The 24,505-nt window shown below is 64.0% G+C and overlaps 1 protein-coding gene and 1 non-coding gene across 10 annotated transcripts; one reads left to right on the top strand and one right to left on the bottom strand.

Annotated features, from left to right (window-relative positions):
• Positions 1-2,157: 2,157 nt before the first annotated feature.
• On the bottom strand, positions 2,158-2,229 carry TRNAG-UCC. Its single transcript has one exon. It is a non-coding gene; the product is annotated as a tRNA-Gly (tRNA).
• A 278-nt stretch (positions 2,230-2,507) lies between these two features.
• DPP9 (dipeptidyl peptidase 9) lies at positions 2,508-24,218 on the top strand. 9 transcript variants are annotated; one of them, XM_040990658.1, is made up of 22 exons: positions 2,508-2,654; positions 3,337-3,388; positions 4,606-4,691; positions 6,799-7,043; positions 9,125-9,237; positions 9,992-10,165; positions 10,326-10,494; positions 10,799-10,912; positions 11,888-12,016; positions 12,938-12,999; positions 13,810-13,910; positions 14,740-14,917; positions 15,015-15,177; positions 16,572-16,651; positions 18,534-18,686; positions 18,988-19,123; positions 19,403-19,548; positions 19,792-19,938; positions 20,600-20,752; positions 21,390-21,532; positions 21,724-21,835; positions 23,176-24,218. In XM_040990658.1, the coding sequence occupies exons 3-22, from the start codon at positions 4,636-4,638 to the stop codon at positions 23,266-23,268; spliced, it is 2,667 nt and encodes an 888-aa protein (XP_040846592.1). In that variant the 5' UTR covers positions 2,508-2,654; positions 3,337-3,388; positions 4,606-4,635; the 3' UTR covers positions 23,269-24,218. The 9 variants fall into 9 exon arrangements, with proteins under 9 accessions (XP_040846592.1, XP_040846588.1, XP_040846587.1 ...); XM_040990654.1 differs by lacking the exons at positions 2,508-2,654; positions 3,337-3,388 and having other exon boundaries at positions 3,786-4,691; positions 10,326-10,458; positions 10,796-10,912; XM_040990653.1 differs by lacking the exons at positions 2,508-2,654; positions 3,337-3,388 and having other exon boundaries at positions 3,786-4,691; positions 18,558-18,686.
• The last annotated feature ends 287 nt before the right edge of the window (positions 24,219-24,505 follow it).

Here is a 24,505-nt window from a genome sequence, read left to right as displayed (position 1 = left end):
GTTAGGGGAGTTGGTCTAGAGGTGGGCCCCACAGGGCATGTTCTGGGCCTCCTGGCAGGATCTGAAGGACCCTGCTTTTAATAATATTCAGTGAGGGGCCCAGCATGGCAGCCTAGCAGCTAAAGTCCTCTCCTTGCATGTCCCGGAATCCCATACTGGTGCCGGTTTTAATCCCAGCAGTCCCGCTTCCCATCCAGCTCCCTGCCTGTGGCCTGGGAAAGCAGTGGAGGATGGCCCAAAGCCTTGAGACCCTGCACCCGCGTGGGAGACCCGGAGGAAGCTCCTGGTTCCTGGCTTTAGATCGGCTCAGCTCTGGCCACTGCAGCTACTTGGGGAATGAATCATCGGAGGAAAGATCTTCCTCTCTGTCTCTCCTCCTCTCTGTATATCTGACTTTCCAATAATGAGACCATGACGCAGGAAAGCGCAGGTTTTGGGGGCCTCCCCAAATGGAAGATTCTCCTCCTCCACCAGGAAGCCCACCTGGGCGGCTTTCATCTCCCTCTTTGGTCATAATAAAACATGGTGACACTCAGGGAGACGGTTTGAGAGTTGCGACAATTGCAGAGAGCGCCTGGGGGTGGCACGGGGCTGTGGAGAAGCTCTGGGAGGGCAGGGAGGGAGCTAGGGACAGCAGGGGCATGGCCTGTGCCTGGCCTCTGGGAGCGGGAGCAAGGCGGGGAGGGCAGGGAGGGAAGGGTGGACACCCCCGTGGGCCTCCGCCACCCCTGCTGTGGGGTACCATCTGCCTCCCACACCCTACCAGAGACTGCTAGAGCCCCAGGGTGGAGGTCAGGCGAGACCCCAGGCTGCCAGGTGGAGATGGGTCTGGAGCCCCCAGATTGCAACTGAGGGGCCCCAGCCCAGTTGCAGGAGGGAGGGATGGAAGTTGGGGTGTATGTGTGTGTTTGGGGGGGTGTGTGGCTCTGGGAGCTGACATTCTCTCCACCAAGGGGGACCAGTGGAGGCGGAAGCTGCTGGGAGGTCGTGGATGGAGCCAGTGACCAAGAAGGAGCGCGCACGACCTGGAGTGACTGCGTATGGGATTGTCCGTATCCGTGTATTTGTGATGCACAAGGGGGCCGCGGGCACTGGGACTGCTTGCTGTCTTTCTGCCTCTGTGCCTGAGCCCCTGGTGCAGCGACCACCGCCCTGGAGAGGCTGGGAAGAGAGGAGCAGAGAGGAGAGAAAGCCAAGCTTTGCTACAAAGAGCAACAGGTATGCCACACTGTGTTGGGCCTGCAGCCACAGGGGGCTGTGATCCCGGAGGGGTCTGGGGGTCAAGCCCAGCTGCCTCGGCTCCTGATTGCAACTCCCTGCTGGCTGCACCCTCCTCCGACACAGCAGCCACGGCCCAAGAGCGTGCATGCGTCCCTGCCACCCACCCCACATCAGGGAGACTCAGAGTCCCCAGCTCCACCTGGGGCTGGGTGGGAGATGGGCGTGGGCGCCGTCCGCCTGACTCTCAAATCAACATGTCAAAGAGAAAGATGAATGAATATTTGAGGAATAGTGGTCGCAGGTGTCATATCTGTCTCCTTCCGCCTCTCCAACTCTTACAGATACAAGAATCTTGAATTTTTTTTTTCCTTTCACGCACCGTGCCACAGCTGCAGCCAATGATACAGTTTAAAAAAAAAAAAAGATTTCATTTTTAAAATAGCTTATTTGGAGGTCGGAGAGAACGTGCCCCCGTGGATTCAGTCCCCAGAGGGCCGACGCTCGTGGACTTGGCTTTATTTTTTGCATGCAGCCCCCCCCCATGCTTAGCGGAAGTCCCATTGATTGACGGCAGCCGACCACGTGGCCATCACTAGTTGCCCAGCAACAAAGCCCGCCCCTCACGGGGAATACGTAGATCTGAGGTGAAGCCGCTTTTTATTGGTTTCCGTAGTGTAACGGTTGTGGCGTTCGCCTCACACGCGAAAGGTCCCCGGTTCGATCCCCCTGCGGAAACACTATTAAACGTGTCTCCACGTTTCCTTTTTCCTTTGAAACTATAAACACCCAGTTTTCCTTCCAATTTTGCATTTACTTCTCGTCTTTTTAGAAAAAAGGCAAATTTCAAGACACTACTGTAAAGTCCGGAATTGAAAAGCTGGTAAAGAGTAACATTTAAAAAATGTAAAAGGAAAAAAAAAACTATTGCAGAGGTTCTGCGTTGGCCGGGAATCGAACCCGGGTCAACTGCTTGGAAGGCAGCTATGCTAACCACTATACCACCAACGCCTCCTCTGCCGCCGGTTCTCCCAGCTCCCTGTATACAAGGCGGGCCTTTGGGCTGGGCGATACCAAGTGGCGCGGGGGTGTGTGGTTCTCCCTTGAGTCCTCCCTCCCACCGGAAGCCGTCGCCCGCGGGCCGGTCCACGCCGGCGCCCTCCCCCTCCCCCAGAGCCGTCGCGCTCCTTGGTTGGTCCCGACCTGCCTGCGTCCAATCCCGGGCAGCCGCCTGGGGCCGCTCGACTTCCGGGTCAAAGAGAGGTGGGAGAGAGAGAGAGAGAGAGAGGAGAGGAGGGAAGGGGGCGGCCTGGAGCTCCGGCGCGTCCCCTGTGTCCCTCCCCACACACACACCGTCCACGGCCGCTGGCCACGGGGCCTGCAGCCGCGAGCCTGAGGCGCCACGCCGGCCCCCGGACGCCCTGCGCAGCGCCCCGGTGAGCAGCGCCCGCCCTGCACCGGCCCCTCCCGCTGGCCTGCGCCCGGCCTGCACGCACCCCGACCCCCCTGTGCATGCACGCCTCCGGGGGGTCCCCCCTCCGAGCCCGTGCACCTCCGGAGGTGGGCTGAGCTGGGCTGGGGCTGGGGTGGAGACGAGCGCACCCGGAGGGACTCCCCCACACCCCGACTCCCCCCCCAGCTGCAAACCTGCACACTGTCCCCCTGTCCCAGGCAGCCCCCCGTCGTGTCTCCATAGGACACCCCCCCACACTTTGCAGAAAAAAAAAAAGATCCAAGGGCAACTCTCTGCACTCCCCTGCCCTCCAGGCACCCCCACTCCTCACCCCTTCCCAGAGCCCCACACCACCAGCCCTGGGTTGCAACGGAGCCTTTTAGGTGGCCCCGGCCTCGTTCTGCACCCCACCCACCCTCCATCCCTTGGGACCCCGTCTGCCTCCCCCGACCTCCACAGCCAGAACGCACCTGGCTGGCTCTCCAGGTGCTGGCAAGGGCGCCCAGGTGGTGCAGGCTTGTGTGGGTTAGACACGGGACCGGGCACCCCGGGTGGAGGTGCGGGGCCTGCAGCTGGCTTTGCAGGATGGTGGGGGGGCGGGATCCGGCTGTTGGCCGCCACACACACGCGCTTACTCCAACTGATGACACATTTGCCCCATGAAGGTTGGTGGTGGCCTCGCCCGCAGCCAGAATGATCGCTCTGTGCGGCTTCTAGGTCAGTGACGCTGGGGCGCCCCGGTGTAGCCCCCCCAGGGAAGTGGGTGGAGAAGCTGGGCAGGAAGTGGCATCCCCGGGGAGGGGGGAGGCATTGGGGGTCGTCACCCGGGAGGACCCTTTTCCCGGAACCTGCTGGAGGAGGCACTTCCTGTCTTGGGCTTCTGGGACGGAGTGCCGGGAAGGCTGTGGGAAGGACAGGGGGCCGGCGCTCAGTCCACGTGCCGTGGGGATCCTGGATTCCGTCCCATCCCAGCTGTTGCCAGCCCTGTCCCTCTCTTTGTGGGAGGGCCGTGGAGATGGCCCTGACCTCCGAGTTCATGGCAGGTGTGGGGCGTGAGTTCCGGGGCTGCCTTCTGTCACGGCATCCATGCCACAGCTGGGGTGGGTGGAGGTGGGTGGGGTATAAGCCAAGGTGAGGGTGGGTCTGGCATCTCCTCTCACCCTCACCCACTCTGCCCTTCTCAGTGACCCTGGAGAGTCCTGCACCCCATCATTGCCCCCATTGAAGCCCCAGGAGTCGGCACACGGGAAACACCTCGCTGAGGGGGGGCCCTGGGCTATACCACCGGTTCCTGGGGTGGGGAGGCGTGTCCTGGTCCTTGGGTTGTAGAAAAGGGGTGAACTCAATGGTTTGTCCCCCACATAACGAATGCAGGGATGGGTCATCCAGCCGGTAGGGTGTGAAATAGCTTCTTCAGCCCCACCCACCGCGCCCCAGGGCCGACCCCCTCCCCCTCTCCATCCCACTCTCCCGCCAACTGGGAATCCTCCCTTCTAGGGCGTGGCTGCTGTCCAGGTGACGGAGCGGGGTGACAGGCAGCAGCCATGGGGGTGATATGGTTGCAGGTTAGGCAGGAAAGGTCACCCCGGGAACCGAGCAGGGCAGGGCAGGGCCGCCCGGCAGGAGATCGACCCGGGCAAAGGCCAGGTGGTGGTGGTGGTGGTGGTGATGGTGAAGAGGGAGGAGGCCGGTGGGGCCGGAGGCCGTGGATGACGGTGAGGGAGAGGAGGTCGCCGAGGCTGCCACCAGGGCGCGACACTCTGGAGGTGTCTGTTAAGATGCTGCTCGCAGGGGCATGGCCCTTCACAACCCCGGTGCTGGAAGCCTTCCGGCTCTTGGGGATCACCAGAGGCTGGGAGGCAGGAAATGAGGGGGGGTCCAGGAGAGTTGGCTGGGCCGCGCCGCACCCCCAGACGCATCCCTGGCTCTCGCAGGCGCCCCCTCCCGAGGCCAGCAAGCGGTTCATGCGGAAGGTTAAGAAGCTACGACTGGACAAGAACAGCACAGGAAGTCGGAGGAGGTAAGGGGAGCCCTCCACTTGCCCCCATGTGGCATGGCCCAGGGCACGGGGTGGCCACTCCACCAGCCCGGGGGGTGCCGGGGGCTGGGTCGGCCTCTGGGACCCACCTGGCCACCAAGGGGTGTGGGGCAGCGTCCCTCGATCCACCCACTCCTGGCCAGGAGCACCCCAAGTTCCTTGATGTGGCCCAGAGACCACCGCAGGGCTGGCTGAGCAACCTGATGGCGCGCGTGGGTGTGGGGTCCTGTGGAGTGAGGCTGCAGTCCCCACAGCGGGGGTGACCCCAAGCCTTCTGCGGGCATGGTAGGGCTTCTTACCCACAGAGCCCAGCCCAGTGTATTTTGTTTTGGGGCCTGGCATCTCCATGGGAACCCAGGATGCCCAGCCCCCTCTGCTGTGAGCCAGGTGGCAGACGGACGGGGCCAGGTTTGCGGAATCATGCGACGCAGGGATGTGGCCGCCTCACCTGGGGTACCACGTCTCCTGCTGGCTGCCAAAGGCCTCAGGGCAAGGCTGGCCGTGAGAACTGAGGGAGGCCGCCCAGGGCACACAGCGCACCCAGTCTGAGGGTGGGTGGCCGCTGCCTGCAGGGATCCCGCCCTGCCTGGCTGTGGTCTGCTGTGGCACGTTGGCCTGACTTGGCAGCCCCGGGGTTGGCACGGGGGACCTTCTTGGTGGTCACTCCCTGTCTTGGCAGGACCGCTGAGTACCATCCGGTGTGCCCAGACCATAGGCTAGCCTGTAGCTTCCTGTTTCTGCCCCCCTGGCCACTCTGGCTGCCCCCCGCTACTTCTTACAGGCCCAGGCCTCCCGCCCACGCCGAGAGGCCTGTTTGCCACCAGAGCGTCCTGCCGATTGGCAGCAGGAGCGTGTAGGTGGATCAGGTTAAGTGCCTTGGAGTGGCTTTCCTGTCCCCAGCTGTGTAAACTCCTCACTCTGGCCGAGTACGGCAGGGCAGGTTGGCACTGGCTGAGCAGGGAATTGCTTCCTTGGGGCCACGTCCGTCCGTCCGTCCGTCCACCTGCTGGCCTGGCTGGGAGAGGTGCCCGCAGGGCCCGGGAGGGAGCTGAGAAATGTCTCGCCTGGTGGCTCAGCTCCTGGACCGCCTGTCAGCTTCTTGGCAGCTCTGCGGGGATCAGAGGCAAGGGACTCTGCTGGCTCCCTGCGGGGGTGGGGCACGCGTGCCGGGCGGGGCCGGGTGGCAAACTTCTGGGAAGGGGGGGGTGCCCGTAGGGCAGCGTGGATCTCAGCCTCTGGGTTCCATGCTGCCAGCCGTCTGCAAAGCTGTGTGGGTTCCCAGCGTCCAGGCGCCCCTGGGCCCTGCCCAGCTCTGCACAGGGTCAGGATACCCCACGTGGGACCATGGAAGGCCGGCCTGACCCCAGGGTCCTGAAAGTGTTGGGGACCCTGTGGGAGGGGAGCATGGGGCTGAGCCGGCCATCTCTCGTGCCCTCACAGGGCAACAAGGCCGGCCATACTTTCCCACCCCAGACCCCCACCCACCCCCCAGCCCCTGGCGTTTCCAGAACTGGGTCACTGGGGCCGTTGTGTTTAGATTTCCTTAAAGCAAATATTTGCCTGACCAGTTGAATCTGGTCAAGAAACGCTCTGGTGGCGCCGCTGGGAGCAGGGGGCCCGGCTGGGAACGGCTGCCCTCAGGGCCGCCTCCCGGGTGCATGGCCGATGGTGGCCAGGCCCCTGTTCCCGTCCCCCGGGGCCCCAGACAGGCTCTGTTGGCTCGGAGTGTCAGAAGTGGCCACGGCATCTCCTGGCTGCACCCCAGCCGCCAGGTGGGGTCTCTCCGAGCCTGTCTTTCTCCCCAGGGGTTGAGCGAGGGAGGCGCAGCCAGTGGGAGGGTCTGGGGACAGCATGGATTGACAGATGTCAGGGAGTAAGACCAGCTGTGCTGATCGGCTCCGCGAAGCAAGGGGCCAGCCAGCCAGCCAGTGTGCCAGCGGGAGTCCCAGTAGGTTGCGAGCCTGGCCAGTGTGTAATGGGTGATCAGAACAGAGCACGGAGGGGACAGTGGTGCTCCCAGGCCTTGTCCCGCATGGTTGGGGTCTGTCAGAGGTTCCCTGCCTCTCACCGGCTCCCCCCTGTTCCCCAGCTTCTCGCTGCGTTCCGACGGCGCTGAGAGGATGTCGGTGGGGGCCGAGCGGGTGGGCGCGGGCGACATGGACCCGGCGGCCGTGCGCTTCCAGGTGCCCAAGCACTCGTGGGACGGGCTACGTAACATCATCCACGGCAGCCGCAAGCACTCGGGCCTCGTCCTCAACAAAGCCCCCCACGACTTCCAGTTCGTGCAGAAGACGGACGAAGCCGGCCCCCACTCCCACCGTCTCTACTATCTAGGTGAGCGCGCAGCACCGCAGGGGCGGGTGGACGTGGTCGGTGGACGTGCGTCTGGGGCGACTGGTGCCACGCCCACATCCCCACCCACCCAGACCGAGACCAGCTAGCCGGAAAAGGCCCGGCCACCAGTGATGACAACCAGGGCGGGCGTGACAGGGCACAGGGCAGTCCCGCCCATCCGCGGTGCCGGGTGTGGACTTCAGGGCTGGGCACGTGTTGCCGCTGCTGGGAGCAGGGCCCACCCTGACTCATCTCCCCACCACGTGGCCCTGGCCGGGTGGGGCTGCACAGGCCCAGTGAGCGTCCAGGGCGGCTGGCTGCAAGCAGGAGCTGGCCGGGGAGCCAAGATCCGAGGAGGGGCGCCCCGATGGTGTAGCAGGCGCCGTGGGCACCATCAGGGCAGGGGTCCAGGGTGGGAGCCGGCCAGGCTGGCCCTTCCCGAGCAGTGTGCCTGGAGGTACTTGGCTGAAGCCGGGGGTCATCTGGGACTGTCCCTCCCCTTGTCCCCAGACCTGGCCCAGTGTCTGGGGTGGGCTGGGCTGGAGTAGGGGACCTTTGTGGGGCCCGAGCTGGGGCTCTTCACCCCGGAGGCTGCGGAGGGCTGGAATTGCCTTCCTGATCAGGATTCTACCCAGACGGAAGGGACACGCGTGGGGGCAAGCACAGGACTGCCACGGAGCAGCAAACAAGCACAGGAATATGATTTTCAAAGTCAAGTTGGTGTGTGTGGTGATGGCGGAGGCCTCGTGGTCCCCAGGCGCTGTTCTGTGCCAAATCTGGTCTGGCCGAGCTGGGCCCGAGGAGCCGCAGAGCCAGGGGGCCCCACCACCAGAGGACGTCCCAGGGCAGCACACAGTGGCCCTTCTTCCCTCTAGTTCCATGGCCTCCCGGTCTCTGCTGTGAGCAGCCTGAGGCCACCAACAACATTTAGTGTATTCCTGGCATGCTGCTGCAGCCATTGCCTCTGGAAAGTTCCAGAACATTCCATCACGCCAAGAAGAAACCCTGTGCTCTCGAACACGCCCGCCTTCTCAGCCCCGGACACCCCACTCCTCCGCCTCCCGTCTCTCTGCATGTTACCATCGCAGAATCACCCCCACGTGCCTCTGGGGTCACTGCTTGGGCGGCCCAGTCGTGTTAGCGTCTGACGAGGGGAGTGAGGGCGTGCTAAGCGGCCAGAGCACGTGTCCATAGGACCACAGCTGCCGAGCCGACGTTCCAAGGGCCAGGAGTGCTCAGGAGACAATGTGGTACCTGACCCGGGCACCTGTACAGCTGGTACAGCCTTGGCAACCCGGCATAGCAGCCACAACCAGGTTGCTGTGGTCATGTTGACCAACACCGAACGGCCTTGATCGTCCCCCAGTGTTGACCCCTGGGCAGCTTGTTCCTACACCCAGTGCCCAGGGACACCCAAGAGTCGGTCACATTCCACCTGCTGATGCGATGCTCACTGGCGTGGCCCACTGTGCCCGCTGCCATTGCCATCACCTGGCGGGGAGCAGCAGGTGTGGACAGCACAGCTGCCCAGGGCGGTTGCTGATGGTGTCAGATCGTCACGTGACGTCACCGGTGGCCCCCTGTAGAAAAAGATTCAGTCGGCAGCCCTCGGGCTAGTCGGTTCTGTCCCGCCGCCTCCAGGCCCACACGTGGGGACATGAACGGGCACTGGTGGCCCAGAGCGGGGGTGGGGGCCCGAGGGATGCCAGTCTGTGTCCTGCGGCGTCCAGGATGGCCCTGCCCCCTGGGGGGTACCGAGGCAAGAACGCTGCTTGCAGCCCTGGGTTCCTTGCAGCCTTCATTGGGTAAGGGACATGGAGAGCTGGGCCCCAAGACTTGGGGAGTGGGGCCCCCTGTTGCCCTCCTTCTGTGGCCTTGGGACCGTTTTCCCCCACAGCTTGCGACACATGACGGCCCAGGGTCACAGGATGTGCGTTGGGCTCAGGCTGTGGGTCCCTGGTTTTCTGGGGGCGCCCAGCAGCCTGTGGGACGACCTAGGAGCCAAGCCAAGGGAAGGCCCCGCCACACGGAGCCGCTCACGGCCATCCCCACAGCTACAGCCTTGCCCGTGTGTCCTGCAGGGATGCCCTACGGCAGCCGGGAGAACTCCCTCCTGTACTCCGAGATCCCTCGAAAGGTCCGGAAGGAGGCCCTGCTGTTGCTGTCCTGGAAACAGATGTTGGATCACTTCCAGGTGAGCCAGGCGCTCCCCGGGCAGGGCTAGGGGGCAAAGGCCGAGCTGCCCGGCCCTCCCCGCACACCCAGCATCCCCTACCCACTGCCACTGCCCGTGAGGCTCTGCCCATGGGTGTGTGATAAGGGCCTTAGCAGCAGCATCGGTGCCCTGTGTGCCAGGGCACCAGGGCTCAGCGCTTTAATGGGCACGGGCTAATGATTGATGAGTGGTCTTCCATGCTGCTGCGTCTCTGGCACTTTCTAGAAGTCGTGGCAAGAGACCCTCCATCTGCTGGTTCACTTCCCAGATGGCTGCAGTGGTTCCCGGCCAGGCGCCAGGAACTCCATCCCGGGCCGCCATGCGGACGGCAGGGGCCTGTGCGTTTGAGGCCTCCGTGCTACCCCCAGGGCCATGTGGTACCAGGAAGCTGGGATCAGGAGTGGGGCCAGGCACCTGATGCTTGGTCCTTTCTCGATCATGAAGGCCCCAGGGGCCGGGACGACATACCCTCAGTCCAACTATGCCACGTGAGCCCGCATGGCTGCCCCACCATGGGTTCGTGGATGGCACCCACCCCTGCCTTGGCAGAAAGCTCCAATGCCGGCAGCCCCCATCACAGAAGGTGCCAGGTAGAGGAGGTTCCCAGACAGTGATGGGGAGCAGGCATAACACGCCCCCCCCACCCCGGGATTCCCACTGTAGGGGAGGGAGGCCACCCCAGGCCTGAGGATGTGTGCGTAGGCACTGAGGCCCTGCCCGCGTGTGTCTGCAGGCCACGCCGCACCACGGGGTGTACTCGCGGGAGGAAGAGCTGCTGAGGGAGCGGAAGCGCCTGGGCGTCTTCGGCATCACCTCCTACGACTTCCACAGCGAGAGCGGCCTCTTCCTCTTCCAAGCCAGCAACAGCCTCTTCCACTGCCGCGATGGCGGCAAGAACGGCTTCATGGTGCGCCTGCCTGGGCGCTGCGGGGAGCTGGCGGGGGGCTGCGAGGGCGTGTGTGCGCGCGCAGCGCGGGCGAGGGGACCGGGCGTGATGGCGCGCGTGTGCGTGATGGCGCGCGTGTGCGCGCGCGCGCAGTGCCCCAAGCTGGCCTCTGCCTCCCCAGGTGTCTCCCATGAAGCCACTGGAAATCAAGACCCAGTGTTCGGGGCCACGCATGGACCCCAAGATCTGCCCTGCCGACCCCGCCTTCTTCTCCTTCATCAACAACAGCGACCTGTGGGTGGCCAACATTGAAACGGGAGAGGAGCGGCGACTCACCTTCTGCCACAGGGGTGAGCCCGGGGCGGGGCGGGGAGGGGGGTCGGCACCTCCCAGGTACCCCCACCGCGCTGCCCATCCGGGTGTGCCCGTGTTCTCCCTGGCTGTCCACACTCACCCGGCCACTGCTGGACCCCGACCTCAGCCCTCCCCACGACCTGGACTTCCTGTCTCCCCCGACTCCCGTGGGTGGGCGAGAGGCTGGCTGTGAGCCGCCCCTTCACTGTGACCACCCCCTCCACTGTGACCCCCCCATCCCCGTGCTCTGACCTGGTCCCAGGAGCCCACTCACCCCTCCTCCCACCCTGCCCTTTCCAGGCCTGTCCAATGTCCTGGATGACCCCAAGTCTGCAGGGGTGGCTACCTTCGTCATCCAGGAGGAGTTCGACCGTTTCACGGGATACTGGTGGTGCCCCACAGCCTCCTGGGAAGGTACAGCCCTGGCATTTCCTCCTTGGGGTTGACTCCTCAAACAGCAGCAACAGGCAGGAGCCAGGAGCTCCATCCAGGTTCCCCAAGGTGTGTGCCCGTCAGGGAGCTGTAGGCCCAAGCTGAGCCCGGCCGTTCCCATGGCGGATGCGGGGTGGACCCCTAGTGGCATCCCAACGGCAAGTGGGAAACCAGTAGCGCCAGCAGGAACGGTGCCTCTCGCCAGTTCTGGGGTGGCCGGAGGGCAGCCGGCCGAGCTGCCTGCACAGCTGCTGCAGATGCCCCCATCCGAGCCGCCATCCTCATGCACGCTGCTGGGTCGTGTAAGTCGTTGGGCGGTTTGCCACGCTGCCAGTCGGGCTCCAGCTTTCGAAGCCCTAGGACCTCCTGACCGTAGCCACGTGGCACCACAGCCGGGATGACCTCCCACATCTCCTCCGGGGTGCCCAGTCCTACACGCCACCCACTGGGGGACTGAACCCCAGAAATGGGATTTGCTCGGGGCTGGTGGGGAGTCAGGTGGCTCAGGGTCGGGCGTCCACAGTAGCACCCTCTGGTTGTTCATCGCGTCCGTGTGCTGAGCTCGTCTTCCCGCGCAGACCCTCCTAGCAGGTGGCTCGGGGTCTGTCTCAGTGACAACACCCCCCACCCCATCGTCTGGTGCAGCCATGTTCTTGAGTCCCAGGGTCGGCTCTTTGGAACCACAGGGCAAAACGCGGACCCCTTCTGCCCCGTGGTGGCACCTCCCAGGCTGTCCCCTGCTTGCGGCGGCTCTGTCCCCGTTCCTTGGACACAGGTCAGGGAACCAGGACCCAGAGGGGAGCCCGGACTGGTGGCAGGCTTAAGGGGCAGCAAGGGCCAGAGCCCAGGCCCTCCCTTTGGGGACGCAGTCGTGGTAGCACCAGAAAGGAGCAGAGTGAGGACAGGGCTTCCGGCCCACCTCCCAGGAGCCTGAGCAGTCCCCGCGCCCCCTGCCAGGTTCCGACGGCGTCAAGACGCTGCGGCTCCTGTACGAAGAAGTGGACGAGTCGGAGGTGGAGGTGATCCACGTGCCGTCGCCCGCCCTGGAGGAGAGGAAGACGGACTCATACCGCTACCCCAGGACAGGTGTGTGCCCGGGCGCGGCCCAGCCAAGCCGGGGGCCTCAGGAAGGCGTGGGGAAGGACAGAGCAGCGGGCCGCTTGTCGCCTGTGTCAGTACAACGCCCGGGTTGACGGAAGCCCAGCCTGCACACAGGAAGGCCCCCAGTCCTCGGCTCGAGGTGTTTTATTTTCACTTTATTGCAACAGTAGAGAGATGATCCCACGTGCTGTTTCGCTCCTCATATGCCCAACAGCAGCCAGGGTGATGTCAAATTCAGGTCCGGTGCCCAGAACACGGCCTGGCTCTCCCACGTGGCTGGGTGGCAGGATCCCAAGACTGCTGCCTCCCGGCGTGTGCGTCCCCAGCAAGCTTGGGTCTGAAGCTGAGCGGCCAGGGCCCAAGGTCAAGCCCTGTGCTGTCGAAAGTGGGCAGTTTAGCTGCTGCCCCAGGTGCCATCATGAGCCAGGGCAAGGTGTTGGCATTTAATGGGACGTACGTGTGCCCCCCTGTCTGTGCCCCCTGCCTCCTGGTCCTGACCTGCTCTGACACGCGGAGGCGCTATGAGCAAACTGGCTGGCTTTCTGGGTGCGCGGCCATCACAGCTCACGCTGGATGGGGGCGGGCTCTGCGCACCCATCCGCACATCTGCCGGACGAGCCCACAGGCACCGGCCTCCTGAGGGGTCCTGGCTTGGCCACGTCACCTCTAGACCCCCCCAGGACAAGATCTGCTCTTAGAGACAAAGCAGGCCTTGCGTGCCTGTTGAGTGTACCACCCCAGCTCCCCGTCAGAGCGCCTGCCTGTGGGGTTACGTGCCTAGGGCAACGCCTCTACTCCAGCTTCTCCCGCCGACCCCTGCTTCTCCCCTGGCCACCGTGCCTGTCCCTCCCTCCCCTGGGTGCCATCAGGCAGGCGGTGCCATCCAACCTGCTCTGGTTTCTGCAGGTAGCAAGAACCCCAAGATTGCCTTGAAGCTGGCTGAATTTCAGACCGACAGCGAGGGCAAGGTGAGGAGGGCCCAGGAAGCTTCCAGAAGCTTCTGGAACTTCCAGAAGCAATGGGGACGGGCCGTTTGGGCCAACTGTGGGATCTTTCCACGGCAGGTTCCTTTACAGCAAGTTCAGCATGCCAGCACCCCAGCACCCCAGCACCCCAGCACCCAGCGTCTGTCTCCCTTCTTTGAGCCTTGGGACTGCTTCTCCCAGGAGAACCCAACTTGGGACCTAGGATCCTGTCCTCGGATGGGCCATGTCCCACCCCAACACGAGTCAACTCCCTGGACCCTCCTGGGACAGGCAGGCTGCTAGAGCCTTCTGTGTCACCTCCGTGACATCAAATACTTGGGTTCTCCCCGCCCAGGAAGGCAGTGTCAGGGGCAGGGGCTGACATGGTGGTGCCATGCCAGCCCTGGGAACTCAGAGAAGCTGCAGCCTATTGGCTGTGCATTCCACCCCACCGTGGGGACAAGCGTAGACGGACGCTGCCGCCTTGGGCACTAGCTGGCCCTGACTTGTCCAATACCCCTTGCCCATCCATGGGCTTCTCCCTGGCTCACAGCAGGAGGGCGGCTTTCCCTATCTTGGGGGGGACATCAGGGGGTGTCCGTGTCTTCTGCAAGGACTCCTGTTGTCTTAGTGTGGGGTCTTCCCTAACCCATGTGGTCACCCTCATGGATCACCCCGTCCTCCGATCCTAGGATTTTAAGACTCGAAGGGTGTCAGGGACATAACATAGCCCACCTCCCACCAGCCTGGCCAGGCTGCGCGGGGCAGCCACGCTGAGATCCACCCCATTCTCTTCCTCCTCCTCCTCCTTAGATCATTTCAACGCAGGAGAAGGAGCTGGTGCAACCATTCAGCATGCTGTTTCCCCGGGTGGAATACATCGCCCGGGCCGGCTGGACCCGAGATGGCAAATAGTGAGTGTCTAGCTGCAGCAGCTGAGCCCTCGCGGTGGGCTGGGGCCGTGCCACCTGCTCCCGGGGACACAGACCAATGGCCTCAGGATATGGTAGCAAGCATCCCCGCACACCCGGGGCATCCCACCTGCAGCCTGCAACCTGGGCCCTCGTGGTGGGCCAACGCCATGCCACCTGCTCCCGGGGACACAGGCCGCTGTCCCCAGGACGTGGTAGCAAGGGGCATCGCCCCTGCATAAAGGGCTGGCGGAGGCTCCTTCATCAACTTCTCACACCTCCTGCCTCCAACCAGGGAGAAAAACCCCCTTTCACGTCTCCCCTAGCCAACCAGTCCCCGGCGGGCCAGTATGTAACCCACTGTGGGCTGTCAGAGGGTTTGCAGATGTGGGAATCCAAGGACAGTGTCCTCGCCTGTGAAAGCAATGTGAAATTCACACACTGGCATCCACAGGCACAGGGCCTGTTGTTGGCACGGCAGCCCACTGGCAGCCGAGAGCCGTGGCGGAGAACGCCGTGAGCTGTGTACCTCATGGCCGTGGAGCCGACCCCAGGGCACCGCCCACCACCCAGTTACACCTGAGAGGAGGGGTCCGGGGTGCCAGCCTGGGGAGCGTTTCCAGACTCGGCACTCCACGTGGGGTTCCCCTGGATACACATCCGTTTACACTGTCATGCGGTCATGTGTCCTTTGCATCCGGGGAGCGTAAGTTGAAGTTAGAAAGTTGTCCGTCCTGGGGCTGGCGTGCATCCCACGGGGCAGTGCCTGCTCCAGCTCCTGCTGTTGTCCACCCTGAGCCTGGCAGCTCAAGGCTCTGCCCGCCTCCTCTAGCGCCTGGGCCATGCTCCTGGACCGGCCCCAGCAGCGACTGCAGCTGGTGCTGCTACCCCCGGCGCTGTTCATCCCGACCCCGGAGAGCGAGGAGCAGCGGGCCGCGTTCGCCAGGGCCGTGCCCCGGGACGTCCAGCCTTACGTCGTGTACGAAGAAGTCACCAATGTTTGGATCAACGTAAGGGGGCCGGCCGGGTTCGTCCCGCATGGCACGGGACTGGGCTGCGTACCCCGCGCCTGCTCACGGCTCTGCTCTCTCCCGCCCCGCCCCGCAGGTGCACGACATCTTCTACCCCTTCTCGCAGCCTGAAGGCCAGGAGGAATTCTGCTTCCTCCGTGCCAACGAATGCAAGACTGGCTTCTGCCACCTCTACAAGGTCACAGCCCTCCTGAAGCCCCACGGCTATGACTGGGCTCAGCCCCTCCGGCCCAGTGAGGGTGAGCCAGGGCCAGTACAGCCCATAGGCCCTTTCTGCCTCACCCTTGGAGGCAGTGGGGGGGTCTTCCAGTGTGGGAGTGGAGAGCGGCCCCCCCCCAGCAGTGAGTGGGCTCTGGGGTGTAGGGGAGTGGGGGGGCAGGAAGTTCAGCAGGGGAGAGTCCCCAGGTGAGGGGCCTGCCTTCGGAACAGGGGGTCAGGCTTCTTCCTGTGCACACGTAGAACCCAAAAACGGGCAGCAAAGAGGTGCCCGTGACCGCTGCCAGAGGCCCTGGGGTGGGCCCGAGCCTGGCGGGGCAGAGGAGCAGCCAGGAGGCCCACGTGGCTGGAGGTGGGGGAGCCAGGGATGCAGGAGCAACAGGCATGACGGGACAGGACAGGCCGCCAAGGGACGGATTTGAGCTAACCCTGAAACAGGATGCTGTGCCCATGCTGTTGGGGCCCCAGCCAGGGGTGGCACGCTATCCCCGTGGGTGGGAGTGTGTGTGTGCCCTGCCAGCTGAGGCCACACCGTTTCACGGCGGAGTGGGCTGGCATTCAAGAGCATCAAGCAGTGTGGATACCCAGGAGGTGTCCGGCAGCCTGCTGCTCTGAGAAGCAGGCAGGAACTTAGGCGTTCACCCCAGAGTGGGCCACTCCCACCTAGGGATTTGGGCTACTTCTCCATGCATCCTCTGTCGGCAGCGCCCCAGTTCCCAGCTGCCCGGGCCTCCCACCACGAGCCTGCCACCAGTCGCACAGATTTGGGTCAGCAAGAGGGAATGGATGTTTTCCGCGTGCGGGGTCGGGCAGGCCTGAAGGCCACCCTGAGGGGTCCGTGGTGTGGGAGGGATCAGAGGCTGACGCAGGGGCCGCCTGTTCGGGGAGCTAGGTGACCGTGTGAGGAGCAGGCCCAGCCGAGCACATCCAGGCACGTATGCCCACAGGGAGTCACCAGGGCACCCTGAGGGCAGGAGCCGAGCAGAAAGGACTGCCGGGCATATGGCTCGACCCAGGTCTTAGGCCGGACCCGTCTGGACGTCAGCTGGTGAGGCATTCGGGCAGAGGTGACCAGCCACGGCCGCTACCGCTGCTGTCACTGTTGCTGGGACGTTGGCAGAGAGGTCGTGGAGCCAGCCCAGGCCCTCCTCGTCCGCTGTCCCACAGGCCTTGCCAACCCCGGCCTGGGCAGCAGATCACCTGGCTACCCCAAGGTCACGGGCCAGAAGGTAGCCTGGCTATCGGACATGCCATACACGTTATCTGTCATTCAGCTTTCTCTAAAATGAGCAGATTCCAGGAAAAAAAAAAGGCACCAGGCCTAATCTAGCAGGTCCCTGAGCCCCTCTGGGGACTGGGGACTCCATGCCACCGTGTGCCAGGTCCCCTGACCCTCCGTCTCTTTCCTTCCTTCCAGATGAATTCAAATGCCCCATAAAGGAGGAGGTGGCCCTGACCAGCGGCGAATGGGAGGTTTTGGCAAGGCACGGTTCCAAGGTACCAGAATTCCTGCAGCCCTTGCCACACGCACACGCACATGCAGGCAGACACATGCGCACACGTGCGCTCTGCATCCGGGAGCCCCCGGGCCAGCTGGAGATCAGGTGCAGGGGCTGGCCTGAGGCCCCCCGCCTTAGGTCGTCCCCTTCCCCGCTGGAATTCCTAGGGTCCCTCCCGCACCCTGGGAGAAGGGCGGCTCTGGTCACTACTCTCTCCGATGCGGGGTTATGGGGGGCTCAGGCGGCCCCTCCCCGACGTGGAGTGTGAATAAGATGTGACCACAGCCTCCTCGGCGAACGCTGCGTCTCACACGGGAGGCGGGGGTCCCTCACCCGGCTTGCTTCGTCCTTGCCTCCCAGCAAAACCTGCACATTCGTGGTCAGAAGTTACAGACAGCGAGGCAGCTGCCCTCGGCAGCCTTGAGGAAGATGTTGGGGGAGGCAGGGGAGCTGGCGGGAGGGACGACTGGGTCCTTCCCCGACATGCAGTCCAGTTGAAGCCGCTTGGCTCGGTGACCCTGGGAGGGCAAGGCGACCCTGTCCCAGCACCCCCACGTGTCCTGTGTCCCAGCAGCCCCAGGTCCAGGCATTCCTAGGACGTCTCCACTTGGCGTGTGCATCTGCAGCAGATTCCCTGTGCAGTGTGTCAGGGTCCGACTGCCACATGCACGGCAGGCAAGAGGAGTCCCGGGGAGACACCCAGGGCCTTGCTCACCTGCTGCGGGGTGTCACGCTGTATCTTAGGCTCACAGCTCTGTGCGGGAGCCGGGAAGGTCAAGGTCAGTCACGGGAAGGTTTATCGGTGGCCAGTGGACCCCAGCCCCCCGATGGCACACACACACACACACACACACACACACACACACACACACACACACACACACACACACACACACACACACACACACACACACACACACACACACACACACACACACACACACACACACACACACACACACACACACACACACACACACAGCCTGGCACTGGCTCACCCACGAGTTGGAGTGTGCAGTTCAACTTCTACCCTGAAGCCAAGAAGCGGGCAGAGATGGCATGTAGGAGAAATCCCGGATGAATAACGCTCCCTTTGTGCAACTGCCCAGCCCCAGGCCGCCTCTGAATGGACGCTGGCCGGGGACGAACTACTGCCAGGGTTAGGGTTAGGGTCCAGCGGCCCCCAAGTGCCTTGGCATTTATCCTAAGAATTGGATCATTCCAGATTGTTCCAGATAGCACTGTCCCCTCCTCTGAGCTTTGCCCCAGCCCACCAGTCAGCTCTGCCCTCCTCAAGGGGACCCCCAGTAGTCCCCCACTCCTCCATGCTCAGGCGTCCAGAGCGCAGTCCACGGCAGATCCCACGGGCCACCACAAGCCACCCGACTGGACTCGGCCTCGCTCTTCACTCTACTTTTTTTGAAGCCCACGGAAGGGCGAGGGGTCATGAGGCAGCTTGACCCCCTGAGCCGCCCTCCCCCCCCGCTGCCCCACTGCCCGCCTGCCCGCCATGAGCCTGCCATGGTCCTTGGCGCCTGCCCCTCTCCAGGGTCACTGGCCACCCCTTGAGTCCTTTCCGGTGATGACATGTCCACATTGGACTATTTCTCCTTTGGGCTTTGAGGGGTTCGGGACAGCCCATCTTGAGGCCAAAGGGGCACCCTAGGGAGTTTCCAAGGAGCCAAGCGCCTGTGTCAGGGGCGTGAACTGACCGACAGCCGCAGCAGGCCTGGGCACCCCTGTCCTCCCCTTGCCAAGGCCAGAGGTGCTCCTGGCGTTCCTGGTCCACCCCACGTGGGTGCAGGGGGTCAGTGGGCGGGCAGGGACAGTGTAGGCCTTGCGCGGGGCTGCCTCACGAGGGGCCCCGTGTACACCTGCAGATCTGGGTGAACGAGGAGACCAAGCTGGTGTACTTCCAAGGTACGAAGGACACGCCGCTGGAGCACCACCTGTACGTGGTCAGCTACGAGGCAGCCGGCGAGATCGTGCGCCTGACCACGCCCGGCTTCTCCCACAGTTGCTCCGTCAGCCAGGTGGGCCCCTCCCTGGCATGGGCAGGGCGGGGGGGGGGGGGGGGGGCAGGCGGTATTTTTTTGCAGAGCTCTGGGTGGCGTTTGGCCTCTGGGAACATTCCAGAAGAGGACAGTGCCCATCCCTGGGGCCGGCGCAGGTCTCTGTCAGCAGAATGGAGTGATGGGTGGGGCTTGAGGTCGTGTGTGTGTGTGTGTGTGTGTGTGTGTGTGTGTGGTGTGCACGGGTGTGCGTTCAGGGCTCGTGTAGGGATGGAGGGAGGTCAGGCCCTGCTGCTCAAGGCCCACCCCGCCCCGCCCACAGAACTTTGACATGTTCGTCAGCCATTACAGCAGCGTGAGCACACCGCCCTGTGTGCACGTGTATAAACTCAGCGGCCCCGACCACGACCCCCTGCACAAACAGCCCCGCTTCTGGGCCAGCATGATGGAGGCGGCCAGTGAGTAGCCGGGTCCCCGAGAGAGCAGGGAGGGAGGGAGGGAGGGCAGGGGGCGGTAGGTGTCATTGCCAAGCAGACTGGGCCAGCTCCCTGGGCAGATCGAAGCCCACCGTGGTGCTTGACCCTGGGGGTCCTGGCGGAGCAGCCCCAGTTGTTGAGGTGGAACAGGGCTATATCCCTGGAGGCCACGGGATGCCCGCCCCCTCCGGGTAGTGGGGCTGCGCGCTGCAAGCCGATGCCACCCACGCTGTGTAGACACAGCCGCTCTCTCTCCCGCAGGCTGCCCCCCAGATTACATACCCCCCGAAATCTTCCACTTCCACACGCGGTCGGACGTGCGGCTGTACGGGATGGTCTACAAGCCACACTCCGTGCAACCCGGCAGAAAGCATCCCACCGTGCTGTTTGTGTACGGGGGCCCGCAGGTGGGTGCCTGTCCTGTGGCCCCGTGTGCCAAGTCAGAGCCCGGAGGTCAGGCCTCCCTCCCCTGTGCCTGACCATGTCCGTTCGGTCTAACCGCCTGTGACCCTTACCCCGCAACGCGCACACACACACGACCCCCAGTCCCAGCCCTGTTCTCTCAGGCCCCTCTGGGTGGCCATTTCGGCCAAGGGCCCCAGGCCCGATCCCCTCCAGTCCGGCCTGGCTCACCAGCCCCCCCACTGCAGGTACAGCTGGTCAACAACTCCTTCAAAGGCATCAAGTACCTGCGACTGAACACGCTGGCATCGCTGGGCTATGCCGTGGTCGTCATCGATGGCAGGGGCTCATGCCAGCGGGGGCTACGCTTTGAAGGGGCCCTCAAAAACCAGATGGTAATGGCTGACACGACGTGCCAGGCGTCAGACGGGAGGGACGTGGGGTGCCCGGCACTCGGGGTTCAGGGAGGCGACCCTGAGCCAGGCTCTTGGGAGACACACGTCCCATCCGTGCCGCCTACACCCGGGAGAATGTGGTCTCTACACGCACCCCATGTTCAAGCCACAGCCACAAGGACTGCAAAAGGTCCAGTGGCTATGGGTGCTAGGCTGGCAGCGACGATGGTGAAGGCTGACCATCACAGCCTGGGCCGCTCAGAAGGAGCAGCAGTCTATTCTGCAAGCCCAGGGTGCCAAGGCGGTGCCAAGCCCCGGGCGCCCTCAGGGTCGTGGTTGGTGTCCATCGAGGGCTGTTCTCTACCTGCTTGCCAGGGCCTGCTGGCTGCCCCTATGTGGAGGACAAAATCCAGAAAAGGCCGCTGACCTGCCGAGCCCTGGAGCTGGCCTCATGCCCGCCCTGGGCCAGGGCTCGTGGTCGTGTCACTTGAGCCCCAGTCCGATGCAGGGCGCCTGCTGTCTCCCGGTTGTGACGGAGGGACCTTGGCTTTCTTGGCATTCCAGCCAAAAGGGGCCCTGGGTGGCGGTGAGGGGGCACTCAGGGAGAAGCCTTTACCACGAGGACTGAGCTGGGGCTGAAAGTGCCCGGCTTCTCCCCCAGGGCCAGGTGGAGATTGAAGACCAGGTGGAGGGCCTGCAGTTTGTGGCTGAAAAGTACGGCTTCATCGACCTCAGCCGCGTCGCCATCCACGGCTGGTCCTACGGAGGCTTTCTGTCCCTTATGGGGCTCATCCATAAGCCCCAGGTGTTCAAGGTGGGTCCGGCCTGCCCTGTCCCCTGGCCCCCGCTGCGCGCCCCCTGTCCTTCATCTGGCTCGTCCGTGAGTCCTAGTTGTTTAAGGTGCCCCCTGCCCCAGCCTGGCCCGGCCTCCCAGCCGCCCCCCACACCCGTCCTGGGGCCACTCGCAGCCCGCCCCCCTCGGGGAGGTGCCTGGGCAGGGGTCCTGCCACGTGGCTGTTTCTCCCTGCAGCAGCCCCCCGGGGCCGAGCCCCCCTCCTCATTGCCCGCCACCGCCGACCCCAGGATGACATCCGGCTGCACAAAACCCCACCGGCAGCTTTGTCTGGGAGGCTGAGCCTGGGACCCCGGCCTCGGATGGGCAGAGGTGGGGCATGCTGTGAGCGGCGTCGGGGGAGGGGCCCCCCAGGCCGGTGGCGCTTTGTCCGGGCACTGCGGGTCGTGGCCATGAGGAGGAAGAGGAGCAGGAAGGAGGTGGCCGGGCCCTCCGCTCTGGCAAGCACCTCCCTGCCCCCCACGACACCCTGTCCCCACGGGACACACGGTCTCAGAGCCCCCCTGTCCCACGCCACCCCCTCTCCACCTGCATGACCGCAGGCCAGGTCCCCCGGGGGTGGGGGCCCCGAGGACCTGATGTCCCGCATATCCTGCAGGTGGCGATCGCGGGTGCCCCCGTCACTGTGTGGATGGCATACGACACGGGGTACACGGAGCGCTACATGGACGTCCCAGAAAACAACCAGCACGGCTACGAGGCGGGCTCCGTGGCCCTACACGTGGAGAAGCTGCCCAATGAGTAAGGCACCGCCTGCCCCCAGCCCTCTGCTGCCTCCTGTCCCCTCCCAGTGTCTTCCCTCGCCCCCCCATCTCCACCTACTACACCCCCTGAGAGATACCCTGCCTTCCTGCCTGCCTGAATACGGCCCTACTTTCACACCCTTTGCCATATCCCAACCTCACACCCTTCATCCCAACTTTGTCTTCCAGACCCAACCGTCTGCTCATCCTCCATGGCTTCCTGGACGAAAATGTACATTTCTTCCACACAAATTTCCTTGTGTCCCAGCTGATCCGAGCCGGGAAACCTTACCAACTCCAGGTGGGTGCCCCTGGTGCCATAGGCCCCACCCCATGAGCCAGCACATCTGGGCCCCCCGCCGGTCTGGCCAGGCAGTAGGGAGAGCAGGGCTGCTTCTGCTGCACTTGTTGTTCCAGGCTGGGACTTCAGGTGTTCGCCCAGCTCCCCACTTCTCCCTGGGCTCCCAGTTCTTGAGCACCCTCTGCCTCATGCTCCTGTCCCCCCCCCCGCCCCTCTCCCCGAGCCTTGGGTGCTAGGGGCGCCATGTAGGGTGTGGGCCAGACCCTCCCCGGCTCACACCAGGACACCACTGCCTGCCACTGGATACCAAAAGCTGGGAGGAAGATCCCAAGGTGGCCTGAGGGAGTCAGCAGCCATAGGCTCAGATGGCTCCTGAGGGTGGGATTGTGGAGTTGAGTGAGGGGGGGAGCTTCCAGTGGGGGAGGAGCAGGGAGGCGGAGGCTTCAGGGGTAAGGAGGGGGGGCTCTGGTGGGGAGGTGGGGCCTGTGGCTGTGGGCGGGGCTTCCTGCCAAGGAAGTAGAAAGGGCTGCTTGGCTGGGTTTGGGGGAGGCCCTCAGCCACAAAGGTCAGGGTTCTAGGGAGGGTGGAGGCTCAATGGCGTTCACCCTTACCATTTTGAAAGAGGGGGTCCCTGGGGCTTCAGGACAGAGTCCACAGGTGGGAAAGAAGGGGGGCTTTGGGAGCGCCCTTCCTTCCAGCCCTGGCTCTGTCCTGCGGGGTGCATCCTGTGGGCTTTAAGCCATTGAACGGGGGTAGGGGTGCCAAGCTTCCCGGGACTGTGGGTGGGCAGGAGGGGACGAGAGCGGAGGCTGTAGTGGGCTTCTTGCCTGTCCCAACAGCCCCACTTTATGGTCAGACACAAGACCTGCACCCCTGCAGGGTGTCGCTTGAGTCAAGTCCTAAGGGTATAGCTGCCACTCTGGGCTTGACGGCCCTGTGGGTGATCGGAGGACCCAGAAACGCTGCACGAAGCCAGGGCTTGAGGCGCAAGAGCATAAGCCATGCGTGCAGTGTGGACATGTGGGCGTGGCCACTGGTAGACCCGAAGGCCCAGGGATGCAGGCTGCCACATCCCTGGTCCCTCACCCTTCATGGGTTTGAGAGAAGGAGGTTGTCGGTTTCCAGTTTAGTCTGGTACACGTGGGCAAGCCGTAGCTCTGTAAGCCTGGACATCCCCCCTGTTCCCCTATGGCTCATGCACTCCTAACCAACGGGGCAGGCCCAGGGGGTGGTCAAGCAGGTGGCAAAAGTGGGATTCGAACCCAGGGGAAGGGTGGCTAGCCTAACGGGGCGGGGGGGGGGCACAGCCTAAGCCACACCGCCCCCTCCACTCCACACAGATCTACCCCAATGAGAGACACAGTATTCGCTGCCCGGAGTCGGGTGAGCATTATGAGGTCACGTTGCTGCACTTCCTGCAAGAGTACCTGTGAGTGCGCGCCCGTGGCCTCCACCTCAGCCCGCCCACCCGCCTGGGGCCTCCACATAGAGCACAAGGGGCTGCAGCCACCACCGCCACCACCACCGCCACCAGGGACCGGGCGGATGGACTGAGAGAGCCGGCCCTTCCCACCGGCCGCCCGACAGCCCTGCAACCCGGAGGAGCCACCGCCTTCGCTGCCCCGAAGCCTTCCATCACCCGCCTGCAATCCGTTCCGCTTGCTGCTGCTGCTGCTGCTGCTGCTGCTCGGTGGTCGGTGACCGGCAGGGACAGCGGCCAAGTGGGGCCATGGGCGCCACCCCTTCCCTGTCCCCACCACCTTTCACCAGAAGAAGGCTGGAGCAGAAGATGCCTGAAGAACCCAGGCCCCTGGTCTGCCCCGTGGCCCCTCAGTGCCCCCCACAACCCGGCCCGCCGCCGTCCCCAGCTCGGAAGCATGCAATGATTGCCTGTCCCCGCCAGCCCCCCGACTTCAAGTGTGTGCTTTGCTTGCGGGGAGGGGGATATTTTAAGTAATTACTTTAAAGTAAGGGGGTGCCTCAGTTTAGAATCAGGGGCTGTGGTGGGACTCTGGCCCCCGAAGGCCCTGCGGGAGACAGCTGCAGACCAAGGCACCCGAGCTGCTGGGGCTCCCCCGTTCCCCCCCGCTCTGCCTGTCAGCAGCCACGGCCCCCAGCCCAGACCCCGGCCCCCCACACCTGCCCGTCCATGCCAGGGATTCCGGGGCTTGGGGGGGGCCTGAGGTCACTCCCACCTCAGAGCTGCTTTCCCTTCCCCCCCCCAAGAATTCAGGCAAAAAAAAAATTTAAGATTCCCCCCACCCCCCAAAAAAAACAAATCCTCTCTACATATCATGGAAAGAAAATATTTTTGTCGATTCTTATTCTTTTATAATTATGCGTGTATGAAATAGGACTCATTAAACGATTCCACATGGACAAACACTGCGCGCTGAATGCAGCACCTGCCGGCCGCCCCCGTGGATGCGGTCGGGTGGGTGGGCTGGCCCGGCAGAGGCTCGGTGGGGAGCTGAGGTCTGGCTCGCAGAAGGTGGGTGCCCCCAAGAGGACGACGGTCCCAGCCGCGACTCCACATCGCAGTGTCCACCCAGTTTGTCCCCCGGGCTGCTCCCCAGGGCCACCTCACTGGACTCCATCCGGATTTCCAGCACTTTTTTTTTTTTTCTGAAGGGGCCTATACTATTTGTACTTATTTTTGAACTATGCTGT

The sequence above is a fragment of the Ochotona curzoniae genome, unplaced genomic scaffold, assembly GCF_017591425.1.
Source record: "Ochotona curzoniae isolate NIBS_2020 unplaced genomic scaffold, NIBS_Ocur_1.0 contig_605, whole genome shotgun sequence".
In the NCBI taxonomy this organism is placed as follows: Eukaryota; Metazoa; Chordata; class Mammalia; order Lagomorpha; family Ochotonidae; genus Ochotona; species Ochotona curzoniae.
This window is presented reverse-complemented; position numbering and strand designations above follow the sequence as displayed.

What these genes read in the sequence shown, in the direction of transcription:
- DPP9 (XM_040990650.1), top strand. Translation starts at nt 4,216, where the DNA reads ATGGGGGTGATATGGTTGCAGGTTAGGCAGGAAAGGTCACCCCGGGAA. An exon ending in ATACCGCTACCCCAGGACAG is followed by an intron (nt 12,017 to 12,937) that starts GTGTGTGCCCGG and finishes TGGTTTCTGCAG; the next exon opens with GTAGCAAGAACCCCAAGATT. An exon ending in GGGCCCTCAAAAACCAGATG is followed by an intron (nt 19,939 to 20,599) that starts GTAATGGCTGAC and finishes CTTCTCCCCCAG; the next exon opens with GGCCAGGTGGAGATTGAAGA.